Source organism: Neodiprion virginianus, chromosome 1, assembly GCF_021901495.1.
Source record: "Neodiprion virginianus isolate iyNeoVirg1 chromosome 1, iyNeoVirg1.1, whole genome shotgun sequence".
In the NCBI taxonomy this organism is placed as follows: domain Eukaryota; kingdom Metazoa; phylum Arthropoda; class Insecta; order Hymenoptera; family Diprionidae; genus Neodiprion; species Neodiprion virginianus.
In genome coordinates this window covers 647,537-668,294 of record NC_060877.1, presented here as the reverse complement: position 1 = coordinate 668,294, position 20,758 = coordinate 647,537, and the positions used below count along the sequence as shown (strand labels likewise).

Here is a 20,758-nt window from a genome sequence, read left to right as displayed (position 1 = left end):
GCAAATGTGAGCGTAACTTGGAGAACATATCTCGAATCAAAATGAAATTTTTAGTGCGTATACTTGAATATACGTACATGCGTTACGAAAATTACTAAAATATAAATCTTGACTGAAATCCACCGTCGCGGCTAAGTTAGTGCACCGGCAGACTCAAGTACCGAATATTTGATCCCGCGTGATTAAATTCTCCGATTCGCCCGGCAGAGCTTTAAGGATAGTCTCGAGTCGGCCGACGTACGGAGCTGGAACAATAATTCGCTCCCAATATATCAGCGGTTGTTACGAAGGCGGAGGGGTTAATTGCCCGGCCCTCCTTTATCCCTTGGAGCCCGTGAAGCCCCCGAGTGAACCTGGAGGAGCAGGAAGGACGAGGACGCGGTTGTTCGAAGGACCGAAAGCTCTGTTCGGCGTCGGCTCGGCTCGAAGGAATGCGTTTGGAATTTTCTGGACAGGGCTTTAATAACAATGGAACCGAGATGAACGGCGGGAAATTGGGTTACGCTGCTGCTGCTGATGCTGCTGCTGTTGCGGCGGTGCTTCTGATGAAGTCGAATGAAAACAGGGGAAATTGCTTCGCGGCTCGATCTCGCTCAGAATCTGATGTACAAAACCGTCGTGTGCGGACAGGTTCGCGCTTTTAACCCTTTCAGTCACAGCGGGATTCCCAGCGTCCCATAGTAAAAATTTCCGTGTCCTAGCCTTATCAAAGTTTATTTACAAACATTCAAATAATCTTTGTTACTTCGTATGATCCCGAAAAGTCTCGAGTAACAAGTTTCGCCCAGAATCAGCGAATTGTGATAGTTTTTTCGATTTTACATCCGCCATCTTGGATTTAGAAATGATCAAACTCTGAACTTCAGATTCGTGATAAGCGACCCCCAAAAACTCTCGAGTAACAAAATTCAGGCCAAAATATTGAGTTGAAAAATGTCTGACTCAAAGGGTTGACCAGTTTATTACCCGTCACGGTGCTAATTACAAAAGAGCTTATACTTTCATACGCCCTTTTTGCTTTAGAGAGCTATCTAGAGCCAAAAGAGCGTATGGTTTTTTTGCATCATTGCCAATCGTTTCGGAACATATTTTCAAGCTGAATGATGAAAAAAAATAATTTCATAGGTCAAAAGGACGTATAAACGTATAAATCCTTCCAGCATTAGCACTGTGACGTATCCATATAGACTTTATCAGCTGAATATACGAAAACGGATGTTGAATGAGAAATTGAGAAGCTAGAAACAATGGAAATACAGGGAGAGACCGACTACCCTCGGGGTTTCGAAGGGAAAAGCACCCTGACCTAGATTATAAACGATATGCTCGATTTCTCGCGAATCCGCCCAGCGAAATCCCCCGGGAAATATTTGCGAGGTTACGATTTTTCAAAACCGAAAATGTATGTAAAAATACGTTGAAAACACTTGATAATAAATTGGTGATGGATTTTCGATGCACAAACCTTCCTCGCCGATAAGCAGGAAAAGTGCGGAAAATGATTTCACCAAGGACTTCAAAGGAAGATGGACGGATCCGAGGGACGGACGTGGTTCGCTTCGATAAACCGACGGGCCTTATGTACATAGATATACATAATATATAGGTAGAGAGAATTTTCCTCCGAAGCGAGTGTCCCCTTTCAGATTTAATGAAACGTAAATATGCATACCGACGAAGGTCTGCGTATCTACTATACCTATACTCATTTACACCCGACAGGTTGTAGGTTTGATATATCGAAAAAATCCTGTACCCACAAAATATCTCGTCTTTTACTTTATCATCGGTGTTTCGAATAGGAAGATCAACTACATAAAACAAATTTCACAATTCAATTCAATTCAATATCGAGGAAATTAAAAATTGTCCAACAAGAAAATGCGTCAGTTTCTTTCTTTCGATACGTTAACAGCGCTGGTCAACAAAATTTTCTAACAAGGAAGCTGCTTAATAATTTTTTAATACTTATCCACCTTCCTTATAAAACCATATTTATTTTTATTCCAGCAGGTCTAGTTTTAGTTTATTACAGCTAATACCAGCAAAAATTGAATGTTTACCGTTTTGACTTACCTTTTTCGATTCGGGTTGTTTTGTCATTCGTTGTAACTGACTTACTGGTATTTGTTGTAAGTAACAAAACACCCTGAATCGAAAAAGGTAAGTCAAAACGATAAACATTCACCTTCACCGGTATAACACAAAAGCTAGACCTGATCGAATCAAAATAAGCATGATTTCATAACGAGGGCAGACAGGTATTTAAAACTTAGCAAGCACCTTCCTTGTTACAAAATTTTCTTTACCAGTGCAATTCCACACTTTAAAAGACATGGACTCCTACCAAGCTGCAGATAAAAAACATGGATTAACCAAAAAAGAGGTAATTCTATTCGCGACAAACTTCCGCCACCGCCTTATACATTATGTGTACCCTACACAGGTACCGTAGAGTGGTGAAGTTACTCGCCTAGGTAGGGGTAGGTACAGAGTCTAGAAGCGTTAGACTAGACTATTTTCAGCGATAAAAGTGGATCTAAAGCAGTCGGTTCCAAGGCAGGACAACGAGCAAGCTGACTAATAGCTTTGTTATACCAGACGCTTTTGTTTGATAAAACAATAGAGGCGTTGGTCGAGGGTCCTCTGCTCCATGCGGTATAACGGAGGAAGGGGTGAGTCTTCGCCACCCACGCGTGCCGGTATAGAATAGAAAGAAAAATTAAACAAAAAAAAAAAAAACACAAAAGACAATACAAACAAAACGAAACAATACAAAGCAAAAAATAAAATCAAAGAAGAAAACATTTCTCGACTCTTCTTCCTCCGCTTCTTTCGCGATAGGTACCCGAGTAAGTACTTGACCCGGTTATAAGTACCGTGCGGATCTCGATGGCTTATCTCATCATCGTATTTGTTCTCTTTTCTTATTTTTAAACCATCTTTTTGATTAAGGGTGTAGAAGGAAATTCAAAGATATTTACGTCAGGCACTTTTGAAATTAGTGAAATACATTAGAAAGAAAGAAAAATCCACTTCCGGACCTGGCCTAAAATGACTGTCTTTGATCATAGAATTTTTGATATTTTCAAAAATGACAGTCCTATTTACCTTTAAAAATATATTCTAAAAAATTACGGCACGCAAGAAAAATCTGAAATAATTCAAGAGTGCTATTCAAATTCGGGTCAATCGCGTAAAAAATTGTGAACGAAATCAAAAATCGTGAAGAAAAATCATTTGTCGAGTTGGCGTGGAATACCCCTTACGTATATGTATACCACACGGATAAGGTACGTGAAACCTGCTTCTGAAAAACATTGCAAGCTTTGTTCGAACAATCTCGAGGTATTCATCCGTTTGTCCCTCAGACTGATTTTCGTCCACAAGAGGGATTTGAATAGGAATAAAAAATATAGGTGGGCGACGAATCAAATTCGCTGTTAATGATGATGATAGTAACAACAACAACAACGACGACGATGACGACGAGGACGATGGAGATAATTATGAAAATAAGATGAGATAAATGAAGATTCTTACCTTGCCGCTCGTAGTAGGCCAATCGCCTCGTCAAATTTATTGACACGAAGAAATTTTTGCACTCGTTTCATAGCGTCGGCTCTGAAACGAGACAGCAAAGAAATATTATCAGCAACGAACAAAGAATTGATAGTGTTTTCTTTGTTTTTTGTTTCTTACACGATCTATCATGTTTGAAAATCGATTCTCTTAATTTTTTTCAACATGGACTGTAAAAAAGAAAAAAAAAAAACTATTCGACGCAATAACAGGAATCCAAAAATTTTACGTGCAGGTGAAGAAAGAAAGAAAAAAACTAAAATGCACTCACTTCTGATCGTCGATCGGCGTATCTAGAGTCGCATCAAACGGCGCGATCTCAGGTAGGGTTGAACTTTTCATAACGGCAGCCAATTCGGGAGTTGCCTCGTCCCACCGTTGATCCAGACTTTTTGCCGTCGGCGGTTTTTCCTTATTGCCCTTAGATTCTCGAGAAGAAGAAAAAAAAATGTCAAAATTGGCGTTGTTTTAACTTTTCCTCGAATGTACAAAATTCACTTTTAAAAATACCGCTCACTTTTTGAAGCCCTGCGTCTCTGCCTAGCCTTGATCCTTTGAACGACGATGCTTTGCCCCTGTTTGCAGAACGCCTCGAGCATTTTCAGAAACACGTGTACGGTCTGGACGAGATCGCTGAGATAATTTCTGCGTGGTGTTGATAAAGAAACAGAAAAGGGTGAATAGAGCTTGGGGAAATTAAATACGTCATTTCGAATGAACACACCTATAATGACGTAGTTTTACACAGAATCGATCAAGCGGATCAAGCTCGTTTTAGCTCGGCGTTCGACGAGGAAAAGAGACAAAGATAGAAAGATAGAGAAAGAGAGACTGTAGCGGTTTACAGTTACCGGATAATTTAACGCGTCTGCAATTGTCAGATACCGGAAGCTCTAGACGCGGGACAGGCGTGAAATATAGAAACCGTGTCAACGTCGAAAAGTTTCTAGAGCCAAGGAAGAGAGGAGGGTGGATAAAGCTAATATAGTTTGGCCGGTCGTAGACCCGCGGAATTTTCACACCCACAGATCGATAGACTGCAGACCAAGACCTGCATGTTTATTTCAGAGGGGTTCCTGCATTCCGAATACGCCAAATAACAGACTGTCCCTCCTACCTGGATAAAAGTTTAACCCAACCCCGAGAGTGATGCATTCGTCGTTGTGTTTTTCTTTATTCAAACCGCGGTGTTTGATTTTGATAAAAGGGTTGTGAAACCGTCATGAAGCTGAAGGTAGCAGCCAGAATTAGCGGCAGAAAAATGTAGTTCAATTTTATCCTCATAATTGTATAAAATTATTGAAGGTTCAAGGTATTTGAAAAAATTTTCATTCTCGCTCTTCATTATCTTATTCGAATGAACATTATGCTAGCTTCATTGTCAGCCTCGTGAAAACGTCGTTACGAAAGAGGAAGATTGATAAGAAGATAAGGGGTGAAGCCAAGAATCGAATAATCGAACAACAACGAACCTTGACATCGTGACTTCGTTGTAGCACAGCAACTGGTTCAAAAGCGTCTCCCGATACTCGGGAACGTAAAAGACGTTGCTCTTAATGACCTTGCTCGATTTTCGAACAGCCTCCTCGGCGCATTTGTCCATCGCCGCCAAGGTGTTGAGCAGTTCCTTGAAAATCATCGCAGGCTGATTAGATATCGCTGGCAAAGTGAATAAGCAGAATCTTAATCGTTACTTTGTCTTCTCACCTCGTAAGCCTTGAGGGCAAGGTAAAGCCGCCGCGACCACAACGGAATTTTCTTTTTGTCGGTAACCATCATCTCGTAGTAGTGCTCCAATTGTCTCTGAACGAGATGAAAGACCTCGGTGGATATAGTTTCGCTGTAAAATCGAAAAGCCGTTTTCCTTCATATTTCTTGCCTACACTGTTAGAAAAACATAACTAAACGAAATGTTGCAGTAGATCCACTTTATAGTTGTGTCATTTGTTACATTTCTGTTAGTAAATATAACACTAATTATTATAATTTTAACATTTAATTTGTACTTGGTGCTGTTTATTCTCACTTAGTAATACATTAAAAAACGGTTAAACCAACCCAAAAATCTTAGTCGACCTGCTGGGACATTTTTTTTATAACCGTGCATTTTCGCCCGACTTGCTTTTTGAATATTACCAGATTATTTTCATGGAGGGTAACTCACCTGACGTATTTCACCTCGAACTTGTAATGGCGATTGAATTCCATGAAGTACCGCAACGCCCATAAATAATAACTTTCGTCGTTAGCTTGGGCGCGATTTCCACCGGTTATGCAGGACCTCGCGTATCTCATAACCGGGTTGTAAGCTCCGTTTAAAAACTCTACACAAAACTCCTTCAAGAAAAGCCTCACGCTGAGGGCGGACAGTCGTTCCGGATTGTCGCCTCTCATCAGCAATTTATTCTTCGGTCGTTTTACCTTTGTCTGTATTTGTCAACAATGGAATAACGGAACACAAGACATACATTCGCCTTTTCTCCAGCGTTCAAATTATTTTCGTCAATAAAACGACAGAAACAGCGCCCGCAAAAATCAACACGTATCTTTACAGGCATAATGAAACGGAAAAAATAAAAGAACTCACCTTCTCTAGACCGAGTTTCAATGCTTCCGGTTCGTAAGGCTTGTGGCAAATCAAGTCATTATCACCGATCGCTTTCATGTTTCTAACGACAAAGGTACCCCCGAAACGCGAGTGTCTGTAACGAGAAAGAAACAAAAAAAACTTGCATGTAACATTTATCGAGAACCATAAATTCTCTGTATAGGATTCAGTATACATTTGACATTAATTACCCACATGTTTGTATTTTATACCAGTTATTATCGTTATTGATTTCATAACATTTATTATTATTATTATCATTATCATTATCATTATCACTATCATTATTATTATTATTGTCGTTGTCGTTGTCGTTATCGTTGTTGTTGTTACTATTATTATTATTATTACACGCGAACTAAAGTTTCAACAACCGACTTTCCCAGTCATCCATAACAAACTTTCTGGATAGCAGAGGTATAATTATATACAATAAAGCCCTCTAAATCCTCCGATATGACTGCCGCTTCTACTTATTACTATAGCGAATTTCATTATTAATTGTTCGGTATAAGGTAACAGTTTCTTTGTTAGCATAAAAAAAAAAAAAGGAAAAACCGTTCGCCGCTGAAATTGTCGGCCGTAATTATTATATGTGAACTTGGATTAAAAAGAAAATAATAAGATACCAGAATAAAAAACAACAGATTCGTTGTGTCTGATCTTGATAGGCTCGGAAAAAATAAATAAAACAAGTTGGAGTGGTTAACTTCTTTTGTTCCAGATTTTTCTCTGATAAAATATAAGTAGTAATTTCAAAAAAAAAATAAATAAGTAAATAAAAAATAAAAAACATACAAATGGAAAAACACGTAAACGGGGTCGGGAATAGTTTCGAAGAGCAAACGGTCCGCAACACGAGGGGTTGAATGGTGGGTACGCGCCATACATACCATAGGCCACCCCTGCACACCCCAACGTAATTTAGCAGACTATCTGGCAGTGACAGGTGCCTTCAATTGCATTGATTGGATTTTCAGAAGTTATGGGCAAAATTGGATTTGGATTATCTCCTCCGAGTTCCAAAGAACCGGGTGTATATACACTGCAGGTATAACACCACCCTTCGCTACGTACGCGCGGTGCATATACGAGCATGGCTAAGTTATTGAAATTTTTCTGATAATAGAATCCGTCGGTGCTATTTCGCTTCAAATATCGAAGTGAAAGAATAAAATCTAACACGTTAATCCGACCCCGCCAATCGATCGGGAACCGGCGAACGCAATTGAATCACTTATACGAATTGATCGGTTAAAATGTCGTAGAGGCGAATTATCCGCGTGCAATTTTGGGTAGAACTGACATTAGATCGTAAAGTAAAAGCCCAAAACCCTTCACCTACAAAATGAACGTGCCAAAGGGTGTCAATTAACGCAGGCTCTTAATTGAAAACGTGTTCTATCCGAATCCCCACCATCCGACTCTTTTTGCCAGTCTGTATATAGCACCTATCCTTGACACAACGAATCGGAATACCAATTTTTCTTTTTCTTATCGCACGTTCTGCGGCGCGGTAAGGAAATAGTTGTAAAACCAAAACCTGTTATATCAGCTACGCTGCCACATTTTTTATTGCAGATAAAACATAGAATGCAAAGCACGTGGAAAGGACCCGCAAATCACGGTGACTCAATGAGGATGTAATACAGTCTTCGAACATGGTATGAATAAAAGTAACGAGTTAGCAGAAGGGTGCGGTGGAAACTGCAGGTCTGCGTAGTCTTATCGTTGCAAACCAGGTCATACCTATTCTCTGCCCCTACTCGACGATTACGAAGCTGCATTTCCTCGCGAATATGCAGGGGATACGTAAAATTCTACATGCATGCATACATTGTGCGCGTAGATCTACGGCAAATGTAGCTGTGTTAGTTAAAACCGCAGCCGCTCTATTCTCTCGTGTGCGCAAGCGTATGTACAGCTGTATGTATTTGTACATAGGTGTATAATGCATAGTACACACGTGTCATATAAACGTGTAAACGCAACAATCCAGGGAGTGTGTATTTGAAACAGAAATAAAGACTCCTTTTTGTATGTGTGAATTGCTCGCCACCGCTTCGCCGCAATTTATAGATCCGTAATAAAATTTATGGTTGCGGGACCTGCGGCCGGTCAACGGTACGACCGGAAGTGAGACTTTAGGGGTACTAAAGTGCAAAAAACGTAAAACGGAGAAAAGTGAAATGAAATAAGAATTGCCTTTCAATGGGTAATAAAAAAAATACGAAAGTCCTCTACGTGCGGATGTGCATATTATATTTACACATGTGTATACAAATATATCATGTGTCAAAACCAAAACTGTCCCGAAAAAAAAATTATTTTAAAAATCTGATGCGCAAGAGAGTTTTCTGTCGAAACAAGTGAAAAAAGTACGGAAAAATCAAAAAATTAAACGGTTTTTCAGAACGTCCGAAACCATTCGCGCAAGTAAAAACGAGGGGGGCGCGAATCCGCATTTTCTCCAACGTTCGCGAAACTCTTATCCAGCGTTTGCCGTTGCGTTGGCTCTCACGTAGGAACAGCGCGCGCACGGATGTCCGGCAAAAGCCTCAACGGCAATTTTTCATCATCATAATACGTTTGCCGAATCGAGGAACCCCTTTTCTGCTACCGCCCGGCTCAACCCGTCCTTTCGATAATAAACGAAACCCTCCCTCGCTTCTCTCAAGCGCGTTTTCCGCACTGCGGACAAAGGATTAATTCGCGCCAAGTTTTTTCTTCCTCGTGCATTTTGTTTTGTTTTAATTCTAATTTTTGCAATTTTTTTGCCACAGCAGTGACACAAGGAGAGACGAATGGGCAAGCTCACCTGGATCCAAGATACTTCCGCGTCTTCTCCATCTTCTCACGATTCTCTCTTTGACGACCTGCGAGGAGTTCGGCTTCGCCGCGTTCTTTTTCAGCTGTGCTTCGATGCAATCCTGCCGAAGCAAGTTTGCTGGCGCTCTGCTCCCGCAGCATCAGAGACACGATCTGAAATATACCAGAGGAAATTGTACAAGTGAAACGAAGAAGACGGATTAAACTTTGTTCAAGCACGGACTGTATCGAAGGGTCTCAGGCTGAGTTTATGACCAATTTGAAAAGAGTAACAAACATTTGCAGAGACAGAAATGGTTGTTGTAAAATTGGTTCAAAATATTTCAGCAGATAGTGGATTTTCAAAAGTAACGATACATCGTATATACACAGTAATTTTTCGTCGATGCTCACCTCGAGAATATGCATCTGGTACTGTTGCTCGTCTTGGTTGCTGGCAATGAATAGGAACATGTCAACCATACCAGATGTGTGAAGTGCAAAGAGAACCTATAAATATGTAAAAGTGATTGTACGATGAAAAATGAGCACAATTGCGTTAGAGCTAGTCGTGTAGTTCCTCTTTCGAGACTCGACTAGTCGACAAGACGAAACCACTTTCTACCTGATCATGCACAGTTCCCTCGCCATCGACTCTTTTCTCGTTTTCGATATCAGCTGGAATTTGCAAAACATTTCTAGCCAGAATTAAAATCCTCTCAATGACGAGGCCTCTGTCTTCGGATCGCTCGTTGTTGGGCTGAAATTTTCAACAATCAAAGAAGTAATACTCCCAAGCTGTGGAAATATCAAGTATCGGCCTGTATCAAGAAGCGACAATAAAACATCTTACAATATTCAATATCATTCCGAGCTTCTCACAGAGCACCGACCAAAACCGTTCGTCGCCTAGCATAAACTTGTATCCCTGAAGGTGGGCCGTGAGCTGTAGGTAACATTGGCGCTTGACCGAGTCAGTCGGCACCTCCTCGTTGTAGAGCAGAAGCGCAGGACTGGTCAAGTTGGCTAACAAACTGCGTGGGAAATTGTGTGATTCAAACAATCGCCAATGCGCCAGGGTGGTCATAAAAATTTGACTTGAACTTCCCCGCATTTGATCCCGAACTTGAACAATTAAATCTGGAGTTTTCTGCCGACATGCTAACAGAAATTTCTCAGAATCATGTGCGACAAGATTGACTTGAACTCACCGCAGATTAACTTCGAACACATCTTCCTTGTTAGAATGCTCGACAAGTATTTTGATGAGATCGGTCTGCACGATTTCCATGCGCCCGAGGTAAGACCTGATGGTGTGATTCTCGTCGTCTCGTCTCAAGTACCTTATAAGATCCTTCAGCGTCTCTGCAAACAACAAAGTCTTTGGATGAGCTAACAGTCATAGAAAGTTAACGAACCAAACAGACAGATTAACTCACCGACGCAGTCCCTCTCCAAATGATATTTCTTCCCATCGTAAAAACCGAGCGCAGCGCAGGTCGCCGCAATTTCAGCGGAAAGAAACCTGGACATTGTCGAGCAGCATTCACTCACGCCTCAAGACCGTTCCGACCGTGTTTACGGGTCCAGATTTCGAGGTTACGAACGACACGCCGGGCGAACCGCAGCACTTGGCACTTATTCAGGCTTGACTGAATCCCCCCTCAGCCTCCCTCGTCGCGCCCCGTGTCTTTGCTTCACTCGTAATTCACTGTTTCACCGAACTTGGAACGTTTATCGTTGCGAAAAACACGCGAGGCGAACCCGCGAGCTGTCAAGCGCGGGACGCAACAAGTTGAATAACAACAAAAGCATGCCGAGCGTCACGTGACTCGCAGCCGCGACGCTGATTGGCTCATGATTGATGCTGAATTTAACAACGTAAACGTTTCTAACTTCACACCATTGCTTATTTAGGCTTATTATACCTACCTACGAATAACGAGACTCAACTGTTTGTCAACATTGCGAAGTTTAGCGTTAGGCGAAGTGTTCGATTGCTAGAACCTTCGTCTCTTCGGCAATTTGTTCCACGGATAACTGCTAATAGTGTTGTATGTATGTTTGGTGCAGAAGAAAGGTCCAATTTTGATATATCAAGCAGAAGTTTGATTCAAAGACGATCTTGATGTTATCTTCGGGTTACTCGTGTCAAATTCGTTAAGTGAACCTTCGACTTCGCGTCTCATCCGCTCGAAGAGAACAAAAAGAACGGATTTTACTGAAAATTTCAGGAAATGAGGAACGCATCAAGGTTGTAGGTAAGAAATACTCATGTCACCTATTTTTCGACTATAAATGTAGCAGATTTTACTCTGGGCACGATGGTTTCCACTGTTTCAAGTATATTTTACCAACAAACCTGATGTGTGCGTCCTTTACTGCAGTTTTGAGTAAAATCTGCTCTGTTATTCTCTCCGTACACAAATAGCCAACTTGTCGTCAGTTACGCCCGATATGACAATCGCACATCTAATCGTACGTCTAATTATACTGTCGGCGTTATTCTTAGATGTGAACTGAGCGAACTGCGACTGTATTAAAATTTCAATCTTCTAACGGCATTCGCAGACTCGTGAAAAAAAATCTCTTCAAAGTTCAAAACCGCTGCAGAGTCGGCAACTTCAGGTGGAAGCGATCAGTGGCGGGTCAGAGTGAATTGCATAAAGCGCCGTCGGTTTACCCTGCGGGATTTTTCACTCCGTGTTCGCAGTCGTTTATTCGTTTTGCCGAAAGCGATCTACAGAGAGAGAATTGGCAGACGCCGCGTACTCGTATATTTATTCAACGTGTTCGCAGGTGCGTATATATGCATGTACCCCATGTGGGAAATATTATAGGCAAGCGAGAATTAATCGACGGTGTATAACGAGCTCGTTGTCTAATTCTGAACGCGCTCTCCAGCAAATCGATAACGCCGGCCAGCGTGTTCTGTTCCATTGAACGTTCATCGAGGTATGAAACGTGTAATACTACACCTGCATGTCGTTTGTCCGATATCATTCCCAGGACATCGATGCAGAAATTAAACATCGGATAAGTCGAGTCATTTGGAGCGCTCGCGAAGTCAGAATTTTCGCTAAATATTCTTACACTCATGCACTGCAGTGTTTAATACTGTAGAATATACGTTATGTATTAGGGTGGTCCTTATTTAGGGTGTTGACGATTTTTTTTCGGGCTGCCCCCCAGATCAACTTTAAATAATTCAAAAACAATTCCCTATTTATTTCTGTTTTTTATTTCAACTATAACCCGTGACTGTAAGAAGGTGGACTTTTCTATTTAAAATACACGCGTCTCGGACACAATATTATCATATATTTTATTGTAAGAGTAGTAATGTTTGAAAAAATCTGTAACTGCGAGGTTTTGGTGCACATTAGTGCTACTATCTGAGAAAAAATTCACATCATCATACCATGATCACCTCGACAAATTGCACAACCTCGAAATGGTTTTTTTCCATTTAGAAAAAGTGCAATTTGTCTAGATTACCTGATATGATGATGTGAATTTTTTCTCAGATAATAGCGTCGATGCCCACTAAAATCTCACCGTTATAGATTTTTTTGAACATCATTACTCTTACAATAAAATAGGTATAAACTAATTGTGATAATGTGTCCGAAACACGTGTATTTTAAATGAGGAAATCCTCCCTCTTACAGAGACGAGTTAGAGCTAAAATAAAAACCTGAAAATATTAGGGAACTGCTTTTGAATTACTCAAAGTTGATTTGGGGGAGGGTCCGAAAAAATTCGTCAACACCCTAAATAAGGACCACCCTAGATTGTAAATACAGCGACGCGATTAGACATAATATTCATATTACGTACTGCCAACTTAATCGTGAGTATTATGGCAACAATTAACTGCACAAACACGCGTCGTATCTTCAAAAAAAGCATCTCATATATTAGCCTTCAAAAACAATGAAAACTTATTGTTCTTCTTTTCCTGCTTTCCTGCAGACCGTTTTTTGGAGACATTGGGAAGGAAATTTACAACGCAGATTTCTATCACCCACATCCTGAAGCCTAGTCATTTTCAGCGAAATGAAACAACGCACAAGTAAGTAAGTAACTGTATTACAAACTATAGTTTGTTTCTAGAAACCATAATATCAGCCGAACCATCATAGATTTGAACATTCAACTTAAAAAATACGCACATATTTCCATCTAAATCTTGCTCCCAATTGAATTTCGAAGAGATCTAACTCCAATATTTTCACATTTTTTACAACTGAGAACGTCGATGAGTTCTCTAAAAACAAGTAGGTACTCGTCGGATTTTCCGCCAATTGTTAAGTTTTTGCCACGTGTAACGATTACATACATCAGGAAGCTTGAAAGTAAAACAACGCAGCTGTTCGAATCGGAATCAGCATAGAAATGAAATCCAATCTCACCGGAACGAGAAAATGTTACAGCAAACGGCGTTTCGAACACTTTCGCAGCGTCGCGCGTCGCTGTGGAAATTGTTTCGTTAATATCCCTCGGTTCTCCCCCACAATCAGTCCATCATACGCAAGACTTGACTCCAGCGATTTTCTGCTTTGAATAGCGCGCGAGCTTGCGCGAAGCTGATATCCCATACTTGACACTTACACCGTTATACATGTATACGTGAAGACGGCTTGGAACCTACAAAGACAGCAGGCTGGCAAGAGGTCGGAATGTCTGCTCAATGGTGAATTAAATTTCGGTGGAGAAATCCCTAGAAAAGCAAGCAGCTCGGGTTCGCTCTCGCGGGGATCTAGAGTTAAGTAAATTTAGTCATTCAATGTGAAATGGGTTATAGGACTTTACCCCGGCTTTCCTGCGCGATCCAGCTGCGAGACTCGCTCCTCCTACAATATAGTCTGCACAGTCCGCTGTCTACCTCCTCGTAAACCATTCGATCATCCCCCACTTTATTACAAAGATAATCACTCGCTGTTCCCGAGCCAATCGCAATCACCTCGGAAAGTAGCCGTCCAGTCAGAGATAACGGGGAAAAATTTATTCGAAGCAAAACTCACGCTGCGCGAAGAGGGGTGAGGTTGATATTCCGAAATTGAAGAGTTCCGAAAGCGCCAAATTCCAAATTTTTTAGCGGCGAAACTTGGAGTAAAGAAACCAAACTTTGACGGAACATCAAAGTTTCGAATGGTCCGTAACCGAACGCTCAAAGTTCCCAAAGTGCAAAGTTTCGAGTGGGCAAAATTACGAAAAGGCGTAACTTCGGCGAGTCGAAGTTCCGAAAGCGCAAAAATGAGAAAATTAAAAAATCTGAAACATCGAAATCCAGTATGATCGAAGATTTTTAGCTCTGTGAATTTCTGGCTCGGTGAAATTTTACCACTTTGATTTTTCTTTGTTTTGAATTTTCGATATTTTTACTTTCGGAATCCTGGTCGTTCTGATTTTCGGTTTTTCTCATTTTTTACACCCACTCGTTGAGTAACCACGCTGTCTGAACGCCATCGAACCTTTATTGTTCGTAATTTTGCTCAGTCGTAACTTGAAATTTCGTAATATTGGATTTCGGAACTTTGTAGTTTCGGAAAAGTCCGATTTCCTCACTTCAAGCGTGGCCACCAAATAATCAGGAATTAGGCGCTTTCGGAACTTTTCAAATTCGGAACTTCAACCCCGCCCCTTCGAAGAATATTCGATCGCAGTAAAAAACGAGATGGATAAGAAATTTGATTTCTCCGATACCGCGTGATATTTGAATTACTCCTCACGCGATTTTGGCCGCAGCCGCCTTTTTCACTCCCAGTGACCTCCATTCTCCTCTTCTCTTTTCATTACCAGCTTCCCGCAGCAAACTTCAAACGATAGGAACAACTCAATATCCTCGTATAGCGTGGGTGTATACCTGATGTACCTACACGTACGTACACCTACGTATATGAGGTATAACCTACATCCATTCCCCGTCACGTTTATACGTTTCATTTGACAGTTGGCGGAGATAAAAAGCACGACGGTAGGAAGTGCAGCAGTTCCGCAAGTTTAACGACACACCGCGTCTCGACTCCTCGGGCTGCACGTCTCGCGGAACGTCGTTCGTCCGGGGCTTTATAAGCATTCTCTCGGTGGATGGTAAACTATAAAGTTTGAATGTCTTCCTCCCGTTTTCGGGCTGCATCCGCGTCCTCGGTACGCGCCGTTACGGGACAGAGGCAGGCGTTTTCCGGTGCGGGTTGAATCTGCAGGTCGTTACGCGAGCACGCGGAACCATGCCCTGCAACTCTGACCGGATATCACAGATTTCACGGCCGACTTCCCCCTGCTGCTGCAGACGTGTGCAACATAACTCCGTGCCGGCATATCAAACACATCCGGGAAAATAAAACCGAGTCGTCGAGGCTCGAGGTTACATGTTATACATATACCTATAATACGCAATGTGGAAATTTATTCGCAGCAGCCGGCGAGGCTGCGAGATTCCTGTCTTCGCGAAGGTGCGTATGCGCGACAACATCGACGATGGAATCAAGCGGCGAGAAAGGAAATGGAGTAAAAGTAAAAATAAAATACCCACGAAAGCGTGGCCGCGAGACTTCTTGTTTTATTTCAAAGCTCCTCGAACTCTTATTATACGTATCTACGTGTACGTCGTCAACGAGGACGAACTAACGTTGCAATTTCTTCTACGAAACGGAAACGCTGCGTGCATGCTTCCTTCGAAACTCGGATGTAACTGATTCGTGAATATTTCAACAGCTTCTGCAATCGTACTGCAGTCGCTTAAAAACATATACCTGTACAGGCTACAATGAAACTCTTCGTCTTCAGAATGACCAAAAATAATTAATCGAGTATGATCAATTATTTTTCAAGCTCGATTACTTTACATCACAATCGGTTCTTGTTCTCTTACTCCCATCAACGACGCGATACAATATCAATTTATGCGATCTGATACAACAAGTGAAAAACGAATGAATATTTTCATCTGATATTGAAAAGTATTCTAAATGAAACTATAAGTTATCAAAAAACTTTTCTGCCGTCAAGACTTCCGACTGAAATTTGCAAAATTTTGGCTTGAAATGCACCATTTAAAAAAAAATATAAAATAGTCGATTAATCGATTAATTTTTACTGATTCAATCGAGCCGTGTTCGACTATTTTTTTGGGATCGATTAATCTATGCATTGATTATTTTTAACTTAGTGGCCATCCTTACTTCGTACCCTAAGTTTTGTGAACGGACCCTCTTTTCACTGATCTCATCGTCAACGAATTGCCGGTGGATCTTTATCGAAGTAGGTACAAATAGATTCGTGCCCTTCTTGGAAATTCTGCCCACTCGTAATTTATATTACCAAAACTTGGGATAACTTGCCGTTTAAATGTTACGGGATTGAATTTTCATTGTCATGGCTGGCCAATTGCCTCAAGAGATTCAACACAAAGATATCTCTTATACAGACTAATTTATGCGTAAAACGGAAATCGCCGAGGCGTACTACAGAAGAGAAACACCGACTCTGTAGCGAGAAATTAAGTGAACTTGAAACAAAGCGATTGTTTTCCAGGCTATAAACCCAACCGAGTCGGCCAAAGTTTGCGAGCAAATTTCTCGGGTGACGATTATCAGCCGGTTATCTTTCCGGTTAATGTATCTCGGCAATCAGCGACGTATTTGAATCGATCTTTTCAACGGACGCGCGTTCGAAAATCTTCTGTCCCTCTCCTCTCGCGTTCGCAAATCCTCTGTCTCTATAAAAATTCTCTCCCTCATATCTTACACCCCTGACGTATTTAAGCATACGACGAAGTGTCGCGAAAAAGGGAGAATGGATTCCCCAATTCAAACCCTAAAAGCAAACGAGCTCGCTTGACTCCGGAGATTCGCAAATTTTTTGCGAGACGCGTATCGCGCTGTTTCTCCCTCGAGGACTTTGAGGAGCGAGTCTTACTCATTGTCAGACTGGCCAAGGACTCGCCGATCTGTTTTATTATTTTTCCCTTCTGGTCTCTCCCTTTGTACCGCAACCCAGGAGCTCCCCCTCTTTTGTGTGTAAATGTTTCTCTTCCTCCTCGTGTTTCTTTTCGTCACCCGCGTTGTAGGCGGGTACACGAGTCGGCACAAATTTCGAGCTTTGTTGGTCGACCGTTTCGACACTCCGCAGGCTTGTCGAGCAAACGTCGTCGCGGCTGAACAAACTTTAATTAAATACAATCAAAGTAGGCGCGTGTTACGTACCTGCGTGTAGTACATTCCCGTCTTTTTCACGTAACACAGTCTCCGGGATAAGCGGGGAGTTTATACGCGCTTGTGCAACCGGGGTCGACTTTAATCCCGGGAGAATTAGCGGAAAAGCAAAAAATGAGAAAAAATAAAGGGTAAGAAGAAGAGAAAGAAAAAGAAACACGGCCAAAAAAGAAATCCAAACACTTTTATACCGCGCTGACGCGACACGCGGTCCGGATCTTTCCTTCCAGGTCGCGATAAGGGAGGAAGAGATAGGCGGAGCCGATGGATGAGGGAAAATAAAAATGTCGTGAACCACCGCAGACAAACTGATGTTCTGGCCCAGTGACTGTATAAGTTGAACGGCCTTCCTTTGACCGCTGAACCCTTCGACCCTTTCTCGACGGATCAAAGCCGGCCAACCCGCGGACAAGTTTGCAACGACGTTTTTACACCCCATAGATAATTTGTTACGTACACATACACAGTCCATTCGCCGTTGCGAGATTCACCCTGCGTCGGTCCATCGTCGCGACCCTCGAGCCGCGTGCAGGGAGATGTACGGATGTGGGTAACGCAGGTGGAAGCCGGATCGCGCTCTCTTTCAAACAAGAAGAACACGGTGCTGAGCCCCGCGACGAAAAGGTCGAGGGAAATCCCGAGGGGTGAGATTGTTCTGCTCCATCGACGCTCTCCCGACACTGAAAACCGGTGACCTGGTACCTCAGATAAAGCCGCAAGCTCGCGTGCAACGAGCTTCCCGCTGATTCGACTGCATTTCAAAAAGCTCGCTCATGCGAGGCGATCGTAAGTTATACGGCTATGCGCTCCACCGCGATTCTAGCTTCCCTCCCCCCCCCCCCCCCTCCACTCAGATAAAACCACCCCCGCGTCGTGCATCCTCACACGTAAATCAAAATTGTTGTACACCTCTACGTATCCCGGTGTTTCCAAGATATTTCACATCCGTACGTCACGCTTTGATCGATTCCCGATCGGGAGAGTTGATCCCGCGGCTCGGATTTGTAAATTTACATGCCTGCCGTAATGCAGACGCAATGCCAATTTATTCGCCTCCGACGTTTGGCCTGTTTTGAAAACCGTGGAAATAAGGTTTTTCTCCTCGTATACGTTCGCTTGCTCGTCAATTTGTTCTCGATGAAAATCTGCGCTCGGTCGAGCTTGCCGGCAATGGATATTATGGGGCGGGGTTGAAGTTCCGAATTTGAAAACTACCGAAAGCCCGTAATTCCGAATTATTTGGGGGCGAACTTGCCGTAAAGAAATTAGACTTTTACGGAACAACAAAGTTTCGAATGGTTGGAAATCCGACGGCTCAAACTTCCAAAACGCAAGTTTCCTAAAATTCAAGGTACGATAGAGAAAAATTCCGAGAATTAGAGTTTCGATAGAGTAAAATTCCGAAAGTTAAAATATACTCACAGATTCTGAACGTAAAAAATATCGGAAATCCAAAACAAAGAATGATCAAAGTGGCAAAATTTCACGAAGCCAGAAATTCGCAGAACTGAAAGTCTTCGATCATTCGGAATTTCGATGATTCAGATTTTTAAATCTTCTCATTTTCGCACTTTCGGAACTTTGAGCGTCGGATTTCGGACCATTCGAAAGCCCGATTTCTTCACTTTAAGCTTCGCCGACGAAGCAATTCGGATCTTGGCACTTTCGTGACCTTTCAAATTCGGAATTACAGCCCCGCCCCGACACAATTATATGCATAGGATTGAAAAATGACGCCGGAAGTAAGAATTTGTGGATAAATCGCCCGAGTTAAACAGCCAATCTCGCAGGCCTCGGAGGGTGGTAAGGTGGAAGAGTTCGTCATAGCTCGCATTCGCGGGATTTATACTCTTTCATTTCGCCGTGCAGGCAACAACGTCTTGTTTCCCTGAATCAGCAGCCGCCGTCGCGTCGGTCCATTTATCTCTCCCTCCGCGCGCGTCTCGATATCGGTGTTTCCGTTTCACCTCCTATCCCCACACTCGGTTTATCGAGATTGGCTCCTCCTGAGGAGCCTCGACTGGCCTGCAGCCCGGCTTGATCCGACCGCCGCGTTAAGCCATCCATCCTCCAAGTTCGCAGAGCGTTATCAGCGCCCGGATCACTCCGCACGCGACTCGATCTCCTCCCTTCCCAAATTCCCCCGGATTTTCCCTCCGGCATTGGTTAGCCGTGTTTTATTGATTGATTTAATCCCCACATGCCGGCCTCGATTTTCCCTCAGGGCCGTAATAAGGGCCCCGGTAACTGGTCGGATCTCAGTTAGGTTGTCCCGACTGAAAAGAAGGTGTCAGAACTCGGGTGGAATTGCGATTACGCCAGTGGATCCTGAAAAAACTGCGTCCCGGCAAACATCCGTATACGCATTTGCAAAGCAAAATTGTGAAAGATGAAGAAAAAAAAAAAAAACAGTTGGAATTAACAAACGTTTCTTTCTTTTTTACCAATAACCCAAAAATGAGAATCCCGGTAACTGGTTATGGTGTATATTTTCTTTTCCATTGCAGGCGACTCCGCGCGGAGATCGACGACTTTCAACTTCGGTTAGAAATTGCCGCGCGGAGTAAATCCGGTTAACCTCTGAAGCGGAAAGTTGCCGGAGACGAATGGCAGATAGGAAAAATATGGCGTTTCTTTATAGCTAAGCTCATCGGATCAGCTGAAATTGAATAAGTTTTAATTAAACGAGATCTAAACTATCCGTTATCACGACCTACGCGTCTTCCACTCGTCTCGTTTCTGCAGAGATTCGATATCCTCGATCAGGCATGATGCATTATTATACACGGTATTCTGCATAATTGTCGAGGCAAGCTCCGCGAGATTGAAGTTCACACGTTCACGACGTCAGGATTGCCTCGCGAAGACAAACCCTCGTAACATAGAAGAGCTGTCGTTCGGATTATTGACAACGAATTGATTCTCTAAATTCGATCAACCGGAATCGAGTGCCCATCAATTTTTTCGGGTGAACGCAATTTAATAATTCGATGCTCCCCCCCCCCCCCCCCCCCTCCGTGCCCCTGCACGTCCTTCCCTGCAGCTCGGGCCGTGGATCGTTATTTAACGCAGTGCCCACAGATTCGCTGCAAACCAAGGCAGATTTTACTCGATTATTCCCGTGCACGTTTCAGGATGTTCTATTTCCGATTCCCGGATTCGGGAATTCGATGTTGGGAGAAGGATAATTTCCTGTCAAATTAGCAATTCCCCTGCCGATATGTAATTATTACTTGATCGTATTCCACGGTTAACGTTATACAGTTGTAAAAAGATATTCGATATATGTATATTAGGGTGGTCCTTAATTGGGTTTCTTTTTTAGAATTCTCATGCTCCCAGGAACTTGAAAGCTTTCGAATTAATTTTAAAAAAATTCCCTGAAAATTTCACCTCTCTACATTAATGGGAAAAAGGTTATTTTGCTCTTTGAAATTTGATAATTCTTTGACGAATACATACGAACGCTTTCATTTACGAATTTCATGTACCGGAGCTTTTTTGTAAAGCATTCAATTCTCTAGAAAAATATACTCCATTA

The 20,758-nt window shown here is 42.4% G+C and overlaps 1 protein-coding gene across 1 annotated transcript in view; it reads right to left on the bottom strand.

Moving 5' to 3' along the window:
- LOC124301345 (protein timeless homolog) overlaps nt 1-10,928 on the bottom strand; it is an 88,849-nt gene extending 77,921 nt beyond the window's left edge. The window contains exons 1-13 of the mRNA XM_046756266.1: nt 10,438-10,928; nt 10,210-10,363; nt 9,852-10,032; nt 9,624-9,758; nt 9,413-9,508; nt 9,009-9,172; nt 6,170-6,284; nt 5,747-6,009; nt 5,290-5,422; nt 5,055-5,209; nt 4,100-4,227; nt 3,854-4,010; nt 3,544-3,624 (exon numbers count right to left, since the gene is read on the bottom strand). Coding sequence (XP_046612222.1) covers nt 3,544-3,624; nt 3,854-4,010; nt 4,100-4,227; nt 5,055-5,209; nt 5,290-5,422; nt 5,747-6,009; nt 6,170-6,284; nt 9,009-9,172; nt 9,413-9,508; nt 9,624-9,758; nt 9,852-10,032; nt 10,210-10,363; nt 10,438-10,531 — 1,856 coding nt within the window. The 5' untranslated portion in view covers nt 10,532-10,928. The remainder of the gene's footprint in view (nt 1-3,543; nt 3,625-3,853; nt 4,011-4,099; nt 4,228-5,054; nt 5,210-5,289; nt 5,423-5,746; nt 6,010-6,169; nt 6,285-9,008; nt 9,173-9,412; nt 9,509-9,623; nt 9,759-9,851; nt 10,033-10,209; nt 10,364-10,437) is intronic.
- Between the last annotated feature and the right edge of the window lie 9,830 nt (nt 10,929-20,758).